Source organism: Amblyomma mixtum, chromosome 3, assembly GCF_055824585.1.
Source record: "Amblyomma mixtum isolate Tamu chromosome 3, ASM5582458v1, whole genome shotgun sequence".
NCBI lineage: Eukaryota > Metazoa > Arthropoda > Arachnida > Ixodida > Ixodidae > Amblyomma > Amblyomma mixtum.
In genome coordinates this window covers 88,826,272-88,847,400 of record NC_143014.1, presented here as the reverse complement: position 1 = coordinate 88,847,400, position 21,129 = coordinate 88,826,272, and the positions used below count along the sequence as shown (strand labels likewise).

The window sequence follows — 21,129 nt, the reverse complement described above, 5'->3', positions numbered from 1 at the left end:
ACACTACTCACAGGACATGGCAGATTTCCATCGTACATCCATCGGTTCGGCTTGGCATCATCGTCGGCGTGCCGCTGCGGTCACCCATTTGGTGACGTTTCTCATTACTTATCATCGTCATCTCCCGTAACACAGAACATAGTCGCCGCCTGTTTACCATTTCGGAGCACAGATGCGAGTAGCACTGCGGCGTGGCGGTCATGGCTGGATGACCACGCCGCTTTGTTGCTACGCATTGTGTTTCTGGTCATTCAGTCGCTCCCAAATTACACAGGTCGTCATTAAACCATTACACATCTCCTACACTAACACACGTATGAACAAGACTGTGTACCGCCTCCTCAGGGGGGACATTTGGCCCAATTATGGGTGGATGCAGCTGTGTCCTCCCTTCCTGTGGCGGCGAGTCGCAGTCTCCTATCACATATACACAATACGTTTTCTAGTTCACATTACTTTCATTACACCCACAACATTACCCTTACACTACACCATTGTTGTTTCACAAATGTTACACTACAAAGGGTACTAACACTTTTTACACGGCCTTTTGCTCCCTACTTATATTTCTGTATTTCTATTACTTCTCTCCCTGGCCTTAATTTTTTCACCAACTCGATACGGGCAAGGCACATCAACACATCAACTCCTCAGGAGGCTCAGCAAAACCTTGAACGAATCGCTCAGGGGCTGGCTTTGCGTTTTCAGATGCAGAAAACAGTACCTTTACACACACTCGCCCCAAGCTCGGACTATACTGAGGTTGATGTGTCGGAGCTCCTACCAAATGTTTCTGCAATGCAGACTGCTGCCCCGGGATCTGATGGGGTTACTGTGGGTATGTTGAAGATGTTAGCGCAAGACTTCACCCCTCATCTTGCAGATATCGTGAACGCGTCATTGGAAAACACGTGGATTCCTCAGAGTTGGAAGATTGCGAAAATAATTCTGCTTTTGAAGAATGCATTAGACAATATACGGCCAATTGCTTTAACCTCAAATTTAGTCAAGTTCATCGAAAGAGTAGTACATAGTCGCCTCACAAAGCATGTTAATGCCGTAAATGGCCTCAGCTCTGCGCAGATTGGCTTTCGTCGCGGTTGTTCTAGTTGGACCGCTCATGTGGATCTAGAAAGCCGAATCAGACTTTCAATGCGCAAGAGAGAAGTTTCGGCCTCGGTGACACTTGATGTTGCTAAGGCTTATGACAGCGTGGAACACACGGTCCTTCTTAACAAAATTGCACAGCTACATCCACCGCACTACATTTATGCCTGGATTTGTGAATTTTTAAAAGACAGGATTTTCTTCTGTACAGACGGATCTTTGTTGTAATACCTATGTCCAATTCAGAGGTGTGCCGCAAGCATCTGTTCTGTAACCGCTGCTTTTTAACATATTGGTTCGAGACATTCCAATTCATCCCAACATTACAGTATTTGCATATGCAGACGATTTAGCTTTTTTCGCCTCAGAAAAGAATATTCATGCTCTTTACCAGTCTTTGCAGGCATACCTGTCTGCTCTTGAAGATTGGTTAGACCAAATTCGTTTATCACTTAATGTCAGCAAGTGTGGCGTGCTGGTATTTCCTCCAGACACCCCTTTGTACAGCTCGCTAGTCTACCGTTCCAACCCAATTCCGCAGGTGGAGTCGGTTAAATACCTAGGTGCTACTTACGACCCAAGTTTGGACTGGCGCTAGCATATTAAGAATAATGTTATTAAAGGCGAACGTGCTCTAGGCCGGCTGATACGGGTAGGCAATAAAAATTTTGGCATGCGTCGCGACACCTTACTGTTTCTCTGTAAGGCTTATATGAGACCAATTCTGGAATTCGGTTGCGTCTTGTTCTCTGGCCGCGCAAACTATAAGCTGCAGCCTTTAGCCTTACTGGAAAAGCGTGCCCTACGGCTATGCCTAGGGCTCCCAAGATCGGCTTCCAATGCTATCCTTTATCTGGAAGCCCGTATTCCCGATCTATATTCCCGCTTCCAACTTCTCACGGTGCGTACTTTCCTCAGGTCCTTTGACCCGGCCCCCGGTGTTAATACTCCCATTTTCCTATTCCACCCACACCTGTTTTTCTCTTCTCATTGGCCACGTTATCAAGTCCCGCAAGTTAGGTTTACGCAGAACCTGTTGGCCCCGCTTCAGGTCGATCTGACCTCCTTGCAACGAGTTGCTGACACGCAGGCTGATCCCGTCTTCTATTACGACCATATCTTTCCGTCCCATGCAAAACACATGCCCGCAAATATCCTAAATGGTATTCTGGCTGAGCACTTAGAGCATTTTCCTCATCATGCTGTTCTCTCCACTGATGCTTCCGGGAGCTGTGAGAATGCGGCAATTGGGATATATTCACAGGATCTGGCTTTCAGCTATTCCGTTCGTATCCCGGATTACACTTCTGCATTCTTTGCAGAGTTTTTGGCACTTGGTTTGGCTCTTCTTAAAATTCCGACGCATGTAGCACGGGTACTTATCCTTACAGACTGTCTTTCAGTTTTAGTCTCTCTCCCAACTTCCGGCACCGGTGGCCCAGTGCTTATGGTGCTCGGCTGCTGACCCGAAAGACGCGGGTTCGATCCCGGCCGCGGCGGTTGAATTTCTTTGGAGGAGAAATTCTAGAGACCCGTGTACTGTGCAATGTCAGTGCACGTTAAAGAACCCCAGGTGGTCGAAATTTCCGCAGCCCTCCACTACGGCGTCTCTCATAGCCTAAGTCGCTTTGGGACGTTAAACCCAACAAACCAACCAAACCAACCAATCTATTGATGCGTTCCCTTAGGTTTTTTGTTCCGCGCACAGTAAGGGAGGTCCGCTTTGTCTGGGTACCTGGTCATTCGGGAATCTATTTCAACGAGGTGGCTGATTTATTGGCAAGGTCAGCTCTCACTGCCCCCGTAATATATCCCGTACCGCACCTTATTATGTTGGAGACCTCCAGTTTTCAGCCATTCCAACATATATCAGCCAGCTTGGGTGGTCCGTTGCTGAATACCGTTGACTTTCAACATTTAAAGTTCCCATGGAATGTCCGTTCATGTAAGACAAGGCGGTGTGAAGTGTCCATGACGCTTTTGCGATGCTGAATCCCCCACCTCAACTTGTACTTATGCAGATGCGGGTTCGCTACGACAAACCTAACACATGCAGAGAAGTTGAAACAATTGACCATTATCTCCTCTCTTGCCGGCGGTTCGCATTTCAGAGAAAACAGTATTTGGAAGTCCTTCTTTCGAGGTTAGGACTCCCTTTGTCTCTACCCGTTCTGCTCTCGTTTGGTGCGAGCGCCACGGGATTCTCGTTAAGCACTATTTGCGGCTACCTTCATGATTACATCATTGCAACTGGTCGCTTACCCTGCTAAATCCATATAAAATTCCACCGAATGTCCAAAAAGCGTATTTTATTTTATTCCTGAAATATCTAATTTGTTTATTTATTAAATATTTTTAACAATTCATGCATATATATTTTCTAATTTCAAACATTCTACTCTTTTACTTAGCTTTTTTTTCCCGCACATATACCTCCTTGGCATTCACCACCCTACCTTGGCCTATCCCCCCGCGTGGGTATGTGCCATTTTCATATGGTGAAGAAGAAGAAGAAGATTGCATCATTTTTGGTTCGTGCTGCGATTTTGCATTAATTTTAGGATAACCATCGAGTAGGCTCTTTATTCATCACGGAGGTTCCTTGTATTTGTGCAAGGACCCTCTGCGACTCTCCTTCTGCTGCTGAGGCCATATCCTCTTCTTTGCGTAAGGTTGCGTACTTTGTCTCGGCAGCAGCTAGGCCTCTGGGCCTCCTGCCAGTGAGGCCTAACATGGCCGCCCAGAGTCAAATTCATGGACTATCACCTCGCGTTGTTACACCTCTGGAAGCGTGTCTTCGAACGAGAGTTTCTCTGGCTCCCGGGATGACCTCCTGCCAGCAGGACCACCACATGCGGTCTACTGCAACCTTCCTGCTTGCTTGGACTGAATCACGGGCCCCCCTCAGGCAACACTTTAGGCTATCGGCCTTTGCTGGTCTGACACATCGGCCTCCTCTGGACCCGCCGGCTGCTTCCCCTGATCATGTCCAGCTCGGCACCTCTGCGATGGCCGTAATCGTTACCATCCTCAACCTTCTGAACAAGGCGGCTGTTCGGGTAGAGCTGATCACGGCTGTCAACGAGCTCTACCGAGAGTCCTCGCGGTTCTTCTCCATTGCGGTTGGTGAGTGAGGGTGTTATGACGTCTTTTTTGCCGCTCTGCGCGAACGAAACCGTGAGCTGGAGGGTCTCTAGTGCATGATTGAAGGGCAATATGCGCTCTCCGCAGTGTGGTCGCGCTCCTCGGTCGTTCACGGATGCGGTGCGAGAGCTGCCAATCCCTGGACCTTCCGGATGCCACCGTCGTGTCCCGCTGGCTTCGTCTGCTGGCCCTCCCGACTCTCTCGACGTCATATCGTCTGATATCCCCGGTACTGATCACGACATGCTTTTAGCGGCCGCCGCACTCTCGGACTCAGCAGTCCGTAACGTGGATACCGTTCTCAACGCTAACAGTAATCCAGAGGCTTAAGTGGTCGAAGCGGTCACTCTGCGCCGCAAGAGGCGCGGGGTCACAGTCATCGCCAAGGACCGCTCGGACCTTGACCGCATTACGGCGGCGATTAACCGCATCGAGGTCATTTGCACCTCGATCACCGTTCGAAACCCTCGCTTGAAACTCGTCGAAGTGGGCACGGACCTGCACGCAGAGGACCTGGTTGCTGCCCTCAACTGCAGGAACCCATGCTAGAATTTGACCCAGCCTAAGAGGCGGCGCTTACGCCCACATCACTGAAGTAGACCCTGTCGCGTTCCACCGTTTGTTTGTAGCAAGGCGTGTTGACGTGTGCTAGGTCTCCTTTGTGGTACGTTCCCCTTTGTACTCACTACTATGAGTATGCACATGGGTTGAGCCACTCCTCACACGCGGACTACCCCTTATAAGCCGCGACAAGCACGCGTCGCGCTGGGTCGAACCGTGTCACGACCTGTAGCTTGCGCGCGGGGGAACCCTCCGTTTGTTGCACCGTACGCCGTCAAGCTGGCCGTACTTCAAATCATCATGCAGGCCATAGAACATTGCCTGTTTTAAGGGAGAGAGTTGCCCACGTTCGCACCCCCAATACTATAGCGCGATATCTTAGACGTCGAAGCGTCCCCGCTCCTCGATTCGTGATGTCTGGTATTTCTTCCTCTTCTCCAACCTGATGTCAGTACGCGCTAAAGAATCCCAGGTGGTCGAAATTTCCGGAGCCTTCCACTACGGCATCCCTCATGGCCTGAGTTGCTTTGGGACGTTAAACCCCCATAAACCAAACCAAAACTATTCTCCAACCTTGCGCGGGCGGGTATCTTGTCGGCGAGAGCTGCCGGCGAGAAGCAGCGAGAATCGGCGCTTAAAGGCCCATGCGCGGAAAGAGCTGCCTCCACGCTTATTACGTATGCTCTTTGCCGCTCATTCTCCCCGGCTGTAGACGGCAACGCTTCGCGAAGCGCGGCGGCCACGGGCTTCCTCTTTCCCTCCAAGTGTGAAACAGCCTGTATTTACCTCTTCCCTATCCTTTGCCGCTGTCGCTCCTCTCTGTACTTCCCCTCGCTATCATCTCCTTGTTCTCCTATTCTGAATATATCGGATAGCAGTTGCCGCGGCCGGCAACATCGTTTCTTTCCGCCTTTGTATTTTAATTAATCACTACTACTAATAACGTAATAATAAAGCTCCTCTCGGCGATACTCGTGGCTCGTTCGCGCCAAGATTTCGCGAGGACGTGGCATTTGGTGGCGGTGCTCAAGACGGAATGTTTCAGACATGCGGAGCTGAAGTCGAAAATAAAAAGGGTAGCTGCTCTCACTGCACACTGTCCCGCGGTACATAAAAAAAAACAGAGCCTTGTGAGAGCAAAAACAAGCCAAGCGGAGACTGCGCAAGATAAGCAAGTTTTCCTGAATCGCACTTGTTAGACAGACCGAAGGTTTCGGGTACGAGAACGGTTCGTAAGCCATAGCGCATCACTGCTTTCACACTTTCACTCTTGCCACATTTTTCTAATTCCATTAGACGCAGTGGCTACGACTATTCGCTCATCGGTTTTAAGTGGACCAAGCTTTGTAAGTGTGGCTGCCCTCACTTCCTCGGGCGCGAACAATATGAGACGGCCTCGAGGTGGCGTGCCAAGCGTGCGAAATGGAGGACGCCTTTTTTCCTTTTCACGTTCGCTTAGTAGAAGTGAAAAAGTACGCGCGAGCTTTCCAGGGTGGCGGTTGATCACGTCTTGCGAGTCTCTAGTAGCGGGGCAGATTTTTGTCCTGTGGGGGACGCAGTGATGCACTGAAAGCTGTTCGAGAAGGGTCTAGGGGAGTGCGGGAGGATTGCGCAAAGAATGTGGGCTCCTTAACTGTCGCGCAGGTGCGTCACTGATTAGGTTCGAATCAGCGCAAGATTACCACAAAACTGCTAATCGCAACTTGAGTCATGAATCGGCCATGAATCGGCAGTCGAACCATCAATCAGCACATACATGGGCGCCTATGGGGACTGTTTGAGGAGTCCACGCAGTTTAACATGGGAACGGGCGTGCGCTACTATGAATATGCTGGCCAAGCGCCTAGTGTCCCGCTCCAAACGAAGACACGTCTTTCGTGGCTTCAGCTTTACTCCTCGAAGAAACGAGACAAGCACGTTGCAGCCTGTTCTCGCAGGGAGCAAGCAGCAAAGGATGCCGCAACCGGGCTGCACCGCGCCGTTCTGAGGAGCGTTGGTTCAGTGCAATAATTTTGTACCCTTGTGCGGTAAAGCAGCATTGCTTCGCAATGTACTCTTAGGGGTAGCGTAAGCGTCGTCCAAGTTTTCTGCCTCACAACAAAATCAAGCTGCGCTAACATTGCTCATTATAGGAAGTGCCGTAGTCGTCGGTCAAGTTCTTTCTTTCGACCCAGTACAGATGTCGGAGTTTTTAATGTGCATTTTTGTTCCATTTAATGAGTTGCGATTTGAGGAAAAACCGGAAAGCTCAAACAAGGTGTTCATGCCCTACAAAACTGGACAGAAGCATTTTTGAGCGGGAAAGAGTTTATGAACGCAATTTTTTCATGATTTCACTCTAACAATCAATATATCCGCAGATTTACTGTTGGCAAGCTTGCATTTTTTTGCTACTAAAGCTTTGTTATTGTCAAAAGCGTTCTCCGTTGATTTTCTATGGCAATCTTAACTGCTCTACGCGGGCGATGAAAACGCTACAGAAGAAATATTTTGCTACATACCAGAACAATGGACCATCTTGAATATCTTTTCAATATTTCATAATTTTCCAATAGTCAAAATTTTTGTCCAAAAATTTTGGACATGCAACTGAAATCCCGCAGCCAGTAGTGAAAGCATTTTCGTCATTGTATAGCGTAATCCAACACTTAGCACATTTTATAGGATGCACATGTGGAAATGGGAAGAACAAATTTTCACCGTCAGTACTAAGTGCCGTACCACGATCCGGGTTATTTTGACTCAATCCCGGCCGCGGCGGTTGAATTTCTATGGAGGCGAAATACTAGAGGCCCGTGTACTGTGCGATGCCAGCGCTCGTTAAAGAACCCCAGGTAGTCTAAATTTCCGGAGCCCTTCATTACGGCGTCTCTCATAGCCTGAGTTGCTTTCGGATGTTAAACCCCATAAACTAACTAACTTATTTTGAATAAAATACTATGATTCCTGAGCTTCGAACTAGAAATGGGCCACCTATGGTGAATTATTTCACGTGCCTTTGTAAGAAGCCTGAAACTTCATGCTGCAAGCGTTTCCTTCAGAAACAGTAATCTGGAACGAAACTGTAGGCTTATGTGATTTAGCAGCATGTAGTTTGCCCCCTTTACGGCAGAAGCTAAACGTCCAAACGTGAGGTCATCCGATAACCTGAGCGCCTTCTTTTTTATAGCTGGAGGTTTTACAGAATCAAGATCAAAATATTTCTCGACTACCCTGGACTTCTTGCGAAAAAAAAAAAAAAACACTCGACAAAACTACGCGCGCACGCACGCAAGCCCGAATGCACGCACGCACACTTTCCTTTGTTGTAAACCTACCTTGTGACTTGGCAGGTTGACTTGGCAGTGACTTTTTTGTGTATGTCGTCTTCGTGGCGCTTGAACAATATAAATGCTCACTGCTCCTCTCCTTTCCCCCTTTAAAAGAACCTGCGCCTTCTAGTCGTATTTGTGTTTCTGTGCGAGGCTGCCTCCTGACGCAAGCGCCTCCCGACTGAAATTAAATCACGAGGAAAAGGCGCTGAAAACGGGCCAGCCAATCCGCCACGTGTTCTTCAGATTGATGCTCTTTACAGGTTGCTCGTCTATGCGCTGGGCCGATGAGGTGACCCGGAGAGACAAAGCCTGCTATTCCAGAGCGTATTTCCAAGTTTTTCGCACATTCTTTCTTCACATAAAGAGTGAAAGTAAAACCTCGCAAATTAGGTTGCCTTTTTCACCGCAATGCGACCGAGCGCAAAAGAACAGGTTCAGCCCTGTGCGGCGAATACATTTGCCGCCGTGGATGTTAGTGTTACAGCCCTTGCGCAGCGACCGGCTTGCTCAGTGCCAACCGATTTGAATTTCTGTGGTCTCTGCCCCCCTTTCCAGGCTGCGACGTGCCTTTTGAAGCGCGCACAAGGGCAATCCTGAAGAGAGCGCGCCGCGCCGGCGGCAAGAAAACTGAGGCGATGAAATGGCGCTGCAGGGCTGCCGAGTGGGCGAGCCGTCAGAGCGCGTTACTCGCGCCTGTCCGGCTGCGCTGACGCCGGCTGCGGTTTGCCTACGCTGGCCGCTGTCGTCTTGAATAATTAATCGAGCAAGGATTTCAAAGCCGCAGACAGGAGGCACGCTGAGTCTCTCCCTCTTTGGGCCCTGCGCGGGGAACGATGGGGTTCCCCTCTCTGGCACGAGCGCCTCTTCTCCAACTTCTTCTGCGAGCATTCTAATGAACCCCGTGCGCCAACGCCGATGCGAGGGGGTCTCCGAAAGCGCGATTTTAGGTGGATTGCTTCTCGCCCTGATTGGCATTTGCGAAGCAGATGCCCAAGAGGAGGCGAGGGGACAATTTTCACTCTCCCAGGCCACGTCTGGCCAACACAGCCCGAACCGCGGTCCGGGCCCAAGATGTATAAAAGCCAGTCACGTCGGCAACCGACGGACCAGAACGCGCACACAAACGGGCGGCAGTGGGTCTTCGTAGGCTGAGCTTCTCGGTACTGCTTGACGCCATCATTTGAGAAGGTGAGGCCTTATCTCAGTGTTCTAATCGGTGTTTCCCTTGTGGTCTTCTTAGTGAGTGTTGTTTCTTGTTACTCAGTCTAAGCAATATCCAGTGGCGAGTTTGTCTGCTAATGTTTTACGTTGACAAAAATCTTGCGTTCTGATCACTGAGTCGTGTGTTTGTACAAAATTAATAACTCATACGCATCAACCATGCTTCCGCAGCAGAGTTACATGGCTACTTGCAAAAGACAAAAATATTTTATATACCATGTGTCACAAAAGTTCCCAGACCAAAACGTCCATGATTGGAGCGGCATGGTGCCGCACGGTGACGCAGTGATGGCCAGTCCTCGCCATCGAATTCAGGACAGAGGATGTCGAGGAGGAATGCTCGTGCATTGAAGCGAACAGATCAACGCAACCACTACGCCAAGTGACGCGTAGAACCCCACTTCGATGAAGGGCGTGTCAGCTTGGGAACTCATGCGACCAGATGGTGTCTTCGCTTGCTTGTAAAACTCATCGTTCGTTTCTTGCGGCCGCCCCCTTTAGCACCTGTCCTTTTAGTGGGCCGCCTTTTCGAATGCACGATAAGTGAGGAGACGCGTAAAATGGGACGTTCGTGCTGTTAAGCTATTTTTCACAGCCTTGGCATCCGGATTTGCGAGCCATTGGGGGATGGGGATCCAACCCTTCTCAGGAGCACATTTGCTCAACCATTTTACGAAAATCAGTTGCCGACCAGACTTGCCTGTTTTTTCTGTAATGTAAAGAAGACAGATGTTTGTGCGGTTCATTATTCTTCATGCATCTTTCGGCGGAGGTGGCTTGAGGCAATATCTTGACCAAACTCCGGCGAAACACGAGGTTCCTGTTATTTTCAAATCGCTGCCTAGTATACTCTTAAGCTGATGAGTGAAATGATACTTGGTGACTGGTGATAGTACTATCCTAGCAGAAAAATTTTGCTGCAATTTTGTTAGCGAATTCACTTGGAACTCCTCCATAGCCGCTTTTCCGAACTTCCGAGGTCACTGGAATGGCTGCGGAAGTGGCAGTGTTATCTTATTCGTTTACGAATGTGGTTGGTAATGAATAAGATAAAGCTCAAGGTGTTTTGCAGTATAATCACTGCGTATAAACGTCCCACAACTGGTTTCCAAGAATTTGTATTAAGAACGGCTGTTTGGCAGCCGTTTTCATCATGTACAACCCCCATCAACACTGATAGATGTTTGAGACAGAAATCATGTTTCAGAAAACCGTGAGGAGGGGTGGCGGAGGAGGAATCATACAGTGCATGCATGAGTAAAAGAACTTTCGCTAATTGCTTTGCCCCCCCCCTGGGTAACCGCAGCCATGAGTCACAGCGTCTCTGTTTGCGGGGTGCTGCTGGTCTGTCTGGTGATGAGCGCCTACTGCCAGACGTTCCAGTACAGCCGGGGCTGGACCAACGGCAAGCGTAGGGACGGGGCCATCGTGGCTCTTCCGAGTCGCCTCACAGCCGAGCACCGCGTCCTGGACGAGTTCCTTTCGAAGTTTGTGAGTGCGTCTGTCTTCTTCACGATGGTCAGAATTCGTCTTCACTTTTCTGCCCTGCACTGCATGACCATTATTCAGGGTTTGAACCTTTACGGTTCGTCACTTAAGTTTCATAGAGAGACGTGAACATCTAACTGGACATTCGTCATACATGAGAATCGACGTTTCGTTCTTATATATAATTTTTTAAAATTTAGCGGATTTGTTTAGTGTTAATTTCAGAACGCATTTTTCAGTTTTCTTTGGCGAATATTGTTTTGTTTCTTTTTTGCTGATATAGGTGGCACCCTTCTGCGCTCAGAAGTCATATATAGTTTAGCCTGTGTGTTAGCAAGTGCATTTTATGTACAAGCAATTGCGCACAAATGGTCGAATTTAGAGTAATGATTGCTATATGGAATACTATCGCTATAAAAAAATTAACAGCGTGAAGTGGTGGGGCCTTAAGACCAAATAAATTTCATTTCTAATAGGTTGGTTGGTTGGTTTCAACCATTTCTAATAGTTTTGTTTCCTTTTATTTTTACTTCATTTCTAACGAAAAAGATATTAGTGAATTCAATAGGGGAGCAACACACCCATATTCTTGCCTCGCTTAGGCAAGTGGAACCAGGCCTTTCTATCTGGTTGTGGCAAATGTACATGTATTGGGTGCTTACGACACACTTCTCACTCCTTCACTCGGGGAACGAACTGTGAAAGCAGCAGGTGCTTGATACGAACAGTGTTTCGGATTGGAAAGAAAGAAAAATGACCTCGGCTGAAATCTGGAAGTAGCCAGAGGTGTTCCGATGGTGTAGTCCGCATTATCACGGAAGCTATGAAAGTGTCCCTGAACCGTTGCGATAGACAGAACATGGCACTTTTTCGTGACGCTTTTGCATGATTTCGAGTCCATGGTGGCTTGTTATGGTTACAAACGTTGTCAGTGTCCTCAAGTTTCGTGCAAAAAGTAAAGGCTGTGATAAGGTTATCGCCGTCTGTGAGCAGAAGGTGCTGTTGTAACCAGGTAATAAAGCGTCTAGGTTCGTCCCCGTCATTTGTCTTAAACCTGAAGTGATGTTTTCAGAATTCGAAGTTATCCAACGGTTCGAATGTATGAAGCTTCTAGGTGAAGCATGCAAAGTAGTTTGCGCTAGCATTTCAAATGGTGACGTGATCGCCGATTAAAACAGTGGCAGTGTTCAGGCTTCTCCTCAGTGCCTCGGACAAATGCGAAGAAGCTTGTGATGACGTCATTGTTGCCGATATTTCGAATTTCTGCTGCCTTCGTCCACATGCTGCCGTGCGCCGTCCGACGCTGCGAAACACCATTTCGTGGGCTTTACCATGGGTGGCTTTTGTTTTCTTCCTTCAAACAACCGTTTCTTCGCTGTAAACGTAGTGCCGCCGTACAAGACGTCATCACTGCGGCCTCTGCACTGCGTTGTGCACTGCGGAGAAGCCTGAACACCCACGTGGCTTCATTCGGCGACCGGCTCACCATTTTAAATACTAGCACAAAAAGACTTCGTATTCTTTACCTGAAAGTTTCGCACCCTTGATCCCTTTAAGCTCGTCGAATTCTAAGACCTCTGCAGTTGCCAGTTGCCCTTTAAGTAGCGGAGAAATGTCTCAAAATGTGTTGTCTCTGTCAAAAATATACAGCCCACAGGTCTCGCTCGCAAACCGTCCAGTGAGCCACTTGTATAGACAGTTTACAGCGCGCAGTTATTCTGTTTGAGACCAGATGGCGCCACAGGTGCGCTCGGAACACGGCGTCATTACTTGCCTCGTAAGTCCCCGGTGTGTATGCCCCGACGCAGCAGTGGAAATGTGGAAAGAGAAAATACATGCTCTGTTGTGGATTGCAAGAATTGCGACAGAGAGTTAAAGGTGCGGGATGCGATCGTTTGCGAGCTTCACGGAACCGAACTGCACAAGGAAGTACAGCCCCTGTTCGCGCCCGTTGGGCATCCACTCTTTCCGAACGGGCGAACGCAACACACACGTTCGCCAGCGCTAGACAGGGAATATAGAAAGAAAGGTCTCGATCTTGGAAAATCTACGAGGGTAAGTGCGCAACATAGCCGCATGAACAAGCTGTCCCGCCACCAAAACGTCACATAAAAAAAAAAAAACTACTTACGCTCCAGCATAGCCGTGCGAGCGGACAACGCTTACCGTCCGTTCGTGTATTACACACCGTCTTGCTACTGTTGAACTTCGCTCCAAATAGCGCGGTTTTCGTGGACCACAATCGGAATAAAGCGTTTGTGTTACGGCTGCTGTGCTCCGCGGTTGTCACTTCCTCACGATCCATGCGAGACAGTCTCCGGCTGATTACTCACAACCAACGAGACCTCGAGCATTTTCATGACCGCATATCGAGCAGGGAGCGTACCACAATTTTATACTATGTGAGGCTGACATAATTGTGAACTTCTTATAGTGAACGCTCTGCCATGCGCGCGTTAAAACAATTATATCGCGGAATCCTTGTAAACGATTGCATGCAAGGTTGTGAAGGCTGCTTAATGCATGGTACTGCTTACATGATTGGGTAACATTTGTTTGTTTATTTATTTTTGTCGCCTTCCTGTGTTTAGCAAACCAACAGAAAATATTTTAGGCTTCCTAAGCACCTTTAACAGGTTGTAAACAAATGAGTACGATGGTGGAGGTAGTGGTTTATTTTAAAAATAAAAATAAAAAAGTGAAGCAAAAGAGTGTTGCCGACCGCGGCAATTGCTATCTAATATCTTAAGCACCGAGCTGCAGCCGGCGGAAATGAAAGGGAAAGGATAGTGAGGGGAAGTATAGGGGGGGAGCAACAGCAAGAAAGGACAAGGGAGAGCTTTGTACACTATTTACAAAATACGAAAGTAATCAAGTTCGCGCCGCTCGCGCAAATGTCCAAGCATTGTCCGAAAATAAGTGCGCGCAAGCGGCCACTGCGCACAATCACGTACAACAAGAAGTAAACTGTATGTACGTACATAGCCGCGCGCACATAGCGTCCTGTCTCGGACTAATCGCGCGCGCGGCGCAGAGTACGATGTGAGCGTTTTAGAGCAGTCTCCGCATGCATGTACACAATACGACAACGACCTGCGCAGCCGCAGTGTGATTAAACCTTGCTGTTTTAGATAATAACAATACAAAAATATTAAGCAAAGCATTCAGCGGCATTCAGGCGATCCACCCGTGAACAGGCGGAGAGCTCAGCGGTTCTTCGCGACATGAAGCCCGATCACGTTTTCACGCCTAAAGTGATCAAATCAGGGTTTTCACATGTCCTTCGAAGCTTCGGACCAACCACAGTGTCGTCTTCCCACTCCTTTACAACCGTATCAGCCGAAACACTGGCTGTCGTAACCGAAACACTAGACGCACAGCCGTCGCGACGAGGCGCGCGCCGAGCGGCCAGGAGGCGAGTAATGGCGGCGTAATCACGTGATCAAAGATGGCAGCCCCCATGATACGCCGCTGTAAAGCGTCTATAGCACGCCTGGAAGTTCTGAACTCGAGAGAGGGGAGGTGAGAGTTCCTCTCACCTTCGAGGGATTTCGAGTGCTGTCGATGCGAGAGAAGCAACAGTGCATTGCCCGCAAGCAAACCCCTTTGGCTGAATACTTTTGACAAAGGCTGCACTGCTTAATGGAACGATCCCGTTGTCTCACCGCGCCCCCATGGCTCAGCGCGTTACATAAGAATCGGACAGCGGTAAGGTGCTTTTCTCAAGCTTGCATTACAGCAAGAGTAAAAGATCGATACGAAGTTATTCATTGCCTTAGAAACGGCTCAGCCCTCTCGTATAAAGTAGCATGCTAGGCTAATAACCAGGCACACCTCTCCTTTATTCATTAAAATCTCTCTCTCTCTCTGTGTCGTATAAAACTATTAAGTATCCAGCATTTGCCAAAGCGTTTTACCCTTGTGACTGTGCGCGTTGCTCAATAGTTAAGTATTTGTCTCAGTATTTATCACTAAACCGCGCTCTGCTCCACTGCAAGCAAAATCGCATCAGGTTATTCTTTAATTACCCGGTCCTCTTCCACAAATCCTCCCTCCCCTTCCTTGCTGTGACTATAGTTACGATAGCGGCTCGAACAACATTACGGATGAAAAAAAAAAAGATTTTTGAGAGCAGGAATTTCTTGATTTTTTTATTATTATTATTGGAAAGTTACCTTATTTTCACGTCAAGAATGTCCAGGCGTCCAGTAGTCCAGGTGCCCAGTAGACCTTGACAACTAATTAACTGGTTGCGGCCATGCATAACGATATGTTTTTTGTTGTTGTTGTTGTTCTGATCTCTTTCTTCGGGTTTTTGTTTTCCTGTGCCGTTGTGCTCGCGCTTCAAGAATTTTATCGTTATCCGGCCACTCAGCCATGTATCTGCGCCATGACGCTGCAAAAGCTTGCGCGTGGGCAAATGCGATGCATTTGACTATAAACCGTGTATCTTCTCTACTAAATTTACACCATCTGCCTGTCCGAAGCGCAACAAAAAATGCTGGAACTTTGCGGAACGGCGGCATACCTTTGGGCAGGGACCGCACTAACCCGACTTAGCAGCCAGCAAAGCGCAACAACTAAACAAATTTCTGCAAATATTTGCGAATATTGGTGAGAGGCTTCATCGAAGACCGCAGAAAAGCGCCTCATATTTTTTACGTGTTGGAGACAAGGCATTTTTCTTGAGGCGAGCAAATAAACAGGACAGTAATGAGACCGACGCGCTTAATCACGATCGAGCCCAAATCGAGTTAAAAACTCAGAAAGAGGCTAATATTTGGGCACGCAAGAAATGAGTGTATGAATTTGGGGCATGATGGTTATTCTTGTCGCTCGTCTCGGTGCTGTCCCGTTTGTTTGCACTGCCTGCCTCAAGATGAGGAACCAGCAAGCCTCAATTCACCTACGCTCGTGGCATTGTCTTTTCGCACCTCACGCCTGTTCCAGCGTTGACACTGCGCTGCACACACTTCATCAAGAAGTGTGATCCGGTTTTTACGGCCTCCTTAAAAACGCAATAACTGCGCTGGGAATTTTCATGGTCCTCGACGAATTTCCAATTCCGACCTGTGCGTTTTAAGGCCGCATTTAAAAGGGTAATCAATTAATTTCAGATAATTATAAAGTAAGCAGAACGAAAAAAAAGTACTAGCTGGTACTTGACACAGCTCCTAGCTACATTCACTTCATTTTAATTCGGAAGAATTTTTTTAACCTTTATTCAATTTAGTAGGAACAACCTGAATTAATTATTACAGAACATGTTTCAGGGATTGGAGTTGAAACTGAAGTAGCCAGTACAACCAAAGTAAACACTAGCAAGCTAGTGTCCATGTGTGGTCACTGACGAGTTCATTATCACCCTCGCGTGCGGCAGTTTAATCTGAGGTCTTGCGCAAGATGGTCCTGCGAACTCTACAACGCAACCACCTTCTCGTCAATTCATACCTTACTGGGGTATACTTGAGGCCTTTCTTTATCAAGAAAACCCCGATTTTTCTATATATGCGCATCCCCCCAGGTTTTTTTTTAATCAGGTTAAAAGCGATTCCTACCTGAAAGCTGCCTTTCCAAAATGTATGAGAGAAGCCAACAGCCACAGAAACCAAGGAGCACAGGGGATTTTTTTTTTTGTGGTGTTGATTAAGTAAGAATATTACTGTCGCTTAAAGCTAATTGATTAGAAAAGGAGAAGAAAAAACAACCACATGCCGCCGGTGGGATCCGAACCCACGACCTCCGAATGTAGTTCCGCGGAAGTGCCTTCGTGACATCTGCGCGCTATGTCATTTAGCACCCGCTTCTGTTGTTGCCGAATTAAATGGGGTTGCGAGCAAAACAGAAGTTTGCATCGAATTCACTGCAGTCGCAGTAGTTTTTACCATCGGTGTACCCTTTGTGCGGCGACGGAGCTTCGCTATAAATAAAGGGGGTAGTGAAATCATGTCATTTTTCTTCACCTCGCATCTTCGAAGTTCGCGCTGGTTTGGCGTAGGACGTTTAGCTGGCAGATTCGAAAATTATGGACGGTCGATACACGGAGAAACAGAGCAACTGCACTTCATAATAACACTTCTACAAAAACACAGAAATAGGTGCACACACTTAAGTAACAGAAGCTTCACTCAGGTGACTCAGCACTTAGTACTCAGCTGCCAGAGCTGGCACAGCAACACTTGAGCTTAATGACCGAACTTCACGACTTCCCGAAAGCCAGCACCCGGCTACTTCGCTGTGCGAAGCTTGAACTGAACTGTCTAACTCAGAGTAATAGAACGCGATTTGAAACTGAAACGAAGGCAGACAAGAGCGAGCGCTCGTCCTTAGGCCCAGTTTCAAATCGCGCTCTACTACTCACTGGATTACCAACTCACCCAAGCTTCAGTTTTAGTGCGTAACTCTTAGCAAAACGCTATTACATAACCAGGTCCGAAATTTCTGGAAGCGGGTGGCAGCGCTAAGAGAGGGAGAAGGCGCCGCAGCGCGCATTAAGCTGTGTCTCCCTCCCCCTCTGTTCTCGATAGCGCTCGAACCATCCCGAACCCTCAGTCCGCGTGCGTCGCATCGCCAGTGTCGCCGCGAGAAAGAGGGAAGCCAGGGCCGAGCGCTGGGACGCGCTCGCGGTAGCGCCCGCCTTCGAATGTGTTCAAGAAAAATATGCTTCTTTTTCTTCTGCGGGCGCGCAGGAAACGCTCAGTTTTAACCATACTGTCCTTACAAAAGTAATAATATTTCATCGGCGTGCATAGCAGTAAGTTGCCACATAATGCGATAACGTGTACGATGTCATCCAGGGCAATCTGATACATGTCTTAATATTTAGGCAAACGCCGTTTAGCCTCATTAGACACAAGGACAATGATTAGCCGACCTTTTTTTAGAGCGCAGCTCTTTGGCGTCCGTTCCTGGGTTTCGCGTCGTCGTCGGCGTTGTCGTCGGCCTCGTAACCAGCTCCGCCCCCCTTTCATCCCCCCAGCGCTAGCAGCGACCGACTGATACCGCTGGATGCCGCTGACGCCGCTAGAGAGTCAAGATAACGTGACTGCATAGAACACCGTCACCGCCATGCAGAAAGAGGAGGAAAGGGTCCCCCCCCCCCCCCCCCTGTTCTTGTGTGGCGGATAGGGTGCTCTTCAGTTGCCGACGCGCCGGTTATTTCACGTAGGCCCCGGCACGTCGACGAATACGTGACCACCTTCCCACGGCTAGACCTGGTTCTTAGCGCTGCGGAAGCGAGGGTATCATATTGTTTGTGTCGGCATCGGCTGCGTTGTCCCTGAAACCAACTCCGCAGCTGGGGTTGACTCACTATCGAAAAGGTGAAACAGCTTATTTGCTGCGCTCAAATTTCGCATTAGGAAGTAACGTAATCGTCGGTAATTTTTTTTCTTTTTAATGCGAAAGCATTACTTAACACGGTCCCAACCAATAATCGTGTGTGCAGCCTCGCAGTAACCCGGGTAAGCACCGGTTGTCTCGGAGGAGCGTCGTGCAACATCCAGCCAACGGGAGGGTGACCTTGAGGGCGATCTTGGCCAAGCCTAGCGTAGGAACAGCCCGTGCAGAAATAAAATGAATACAGCCGCGACTGGGCTTTGAACCCGTGGTGGCGTGAAAAGATCAACTTCGCTGGCCACTGCACGAGACCACTATGCTATTGCCGCAGCCGATCGCTCCTCCTGTCGAACTGCAATACACTCTCGCGGTATGCCCGCCGCGGTGGCTCAGTGGTTACGGCGCTCGGCTGCTGGCCCGAAAGACGCGGGTTCGATCCCGGCCGCGGCGACCGAATTTCGATGAAGGCGAAATTCTAGAGGTCCGTGTACTGTGCGATGTCAGTGCACGTTAAACAACCCCAGGTGGTCGAAATTTCCGAACCCCTTTCACTACGGCGTCCCTCATAGCCTCAGTTGCTTTGGGACGTTAGACCCCAATAAACCAAACTCTCGCGGTACACTGCACATCGTCGTGCTCATCAACTTCCATCTGCGCGAACAGATCATATCAGCTTAATCTCACTCAGAGCCTACCCTGAGTCTAATATCGTCGCCAGACGTGCCGACGACCCAGCAAAGCAAAACCATGAGACAAACAGGATACACACATGCTTTCACACGTCTACTAGGTAGAACTACGTTAAAGCCCCACCACTTTTTTTCCTTTCTTTTATTCAAGACATTCCGTTAAAGAAAAGCACCTAGTAAATAGGTGCTGATACACGTACGACTTAAGCGCTTAGCATGAAATAAGACATTAACAGTGCATGCAAAATGGCGTCTTTGAAGTCCGCATTAAATACAGGGATTATTTGCTGGAGTAGCATCCAGTTGCGGACCTTAAACAGCAAGCTTAGAGGCGCAGTTTATTATCGCAGGCTCCGAGGGATCGCTTCATCCTGGAAAGGCTGGGCCACTTGCTAAGGGCCCTGGACCACACTGATGAAGAGCAAGAATGTACGTGAACAACGCAGAGCATATTACGCTGTTTCACATTCTGACTGCATGTGCATTCAACTTGATCCAATATTGATCTTGTTCCGGTACTTCCTCTTTTATTTGCTGCTGATGCTGTGGCATCGCAGACATCGTGCTATGCATTGCAGTGCATGTCGCAGTGCATGTCGCAGTGCATGTCTAGTGCATGTCTAAATAACATCTTTATTGGCTGCCCAAATGTGCACTACAGGAAGATACGTCTTGCCCATTCTCTTTTTTTCCGCAGATTGAGAAGAGGCAGCCGCATGAGGAGCGAGGGAATGGGAAACACTGGTCACGCCTTTGTATTTATGTCGTTTCTTGCAGCCGCCTTGTCTAATACCTTCTCACGCCTAATAAACGCTCTCTAGCGAGTATCCACTGCTGGCATTTTTTTTTTTTTTTTACGACGAAAGCACTTATACGTATCACCAACAGCGAGTTACTCGGGTAAGCTCGGGCAAGTTCCGAGCAGCGTCGCGCGAGTTGCGCAAGCGGTTCCTCGGTAAGAGTAACATCGGTCGCACAATCCCTACCGGTGGCTTTGATAGAAACAGCCACCTGTCAATGCAGTGGCGCATATCTTAACCACTGCGCCACTGCGTTGGTAGCGGCATGAGGATTCGTCGCCATATATGAATGTTAAGCAGAGAATGACCAATTCTGCATATATGGGCATTAATACACTAAAGCGAGCGCGTCATACTCTTAAGGTGGAGCTTAATGTCCCCTCTAATTGAAGAATGAACACCTCCTTTCGCACGTCTACTCGGTTTACCTACGTTAAACCACTACCAGATTTTTTTCTTTGTTGCTCCACAGCCAGCAGTCGTCGACGTTTACTTGAGAAATGTAAATTACAACAAGCAGAACCCCTGTTCATTTCTCTTCCTACAAGCTTTCATTTCTGTCACTGCCAACCGAAGCAGAATTGCGCTCTCTCTGGACTTGGTATTCAGAAGACACCCCCATTGACATGGCCTTCATCGAGCATCGACCGCTCTCGTGTTTCTATAGTTGATTCTTGCAGGAGCATGCCATGGACTAAATTTTCTTAGCCTTGAAACTTCCTCAGTACCTGAGCGAACCACCGGCATCTGGGCCCTAAATTATGCTCATGAGTACGCTGTTTGGCATGGCTTGAACTCATTCGTTTTTCGGTGGAAATGTTGCAATGGTCTCGGGCTTAAACTTATTCCATATTAGTGTTCCCACTGTGTAGCCACCAGTGCTCTCCGGGACGGCCTACGGTTTAGCCAGGGCGACTGTCTATCCTACACCACCGGCCACTAACTCTGCGGCTTGTCTCCCCCGCTCACATGGCTCAGCTGTTCCACGCAAGGCAGGGGATTCTCCCTGGTTCTTTCTTAACTACCCGCGATCACCGGCCATGCGATGGCGTCGCCCGGTTACCTGCGGCGCCATCACGTCCGATCTGTTCAAATAAAGTTTGTTCTCTCACCTGGCTGGGGGGCACTGGCCTCCTGCCATCGAGAAATGGGCGCCCGATGCCCTTTCCGTCCTTTTGACTCTTATACCCCGCCAGGTAAGGCTGCTGTATTCTCTCCAATGCCCCCGACGTTGTGCTGGGCGCTCTCCCGTCTCCTACGTTTCGCAGCGCTACTCTCACCAACTGGCTCAACTTACGGTCCCACTACTTAGGCATTAGCGCATATATGACCCGCTGCTGCTTTCCTTGAGGATGAGTGACTAAGCCGGCTTATAGTACAACCCTGTTAATGGCCCCAAGGAAAAGCGGGCAATCTACTGGCTTCTACAGCGAAAGAGAAAAACGTTTAGAGCACCGGTAGCCATTT

General features: G+C 48.7%; 1 protein-coding gene across 1 annotated transcript; it reads left to right on the top strand.

Moving 5' to 3' along the window:
* The first annotated feature begins 9,240 nt into the window (after window positions 1-9,240).
* LOC149350865 (uncharacterized) lies at window positions 9,241-19,696 on the top strand. Its single transcript, XM_089580056.1, has 4 exons — window positions 9,241-9,314; window positions 10,654-10,838; window positions 19,213-19,291; window positions 19,560-19,696. Exons 2-4 carry the CDS (start codon window positions 10,656-10,658, stop codon window positions 19,562-19,564), a joined length of 267 nt encoding a protein of 88 aa, XP_089436182.1. The 5' UTR covers window positions 9,241-9,314; window positions 10,654-10,655; the 3' UTR covers window positions 19,565-19,696.
* The last annotated feature ends 1,433 nt before the right edge of the window (window positions 19,697-21,129 follow it).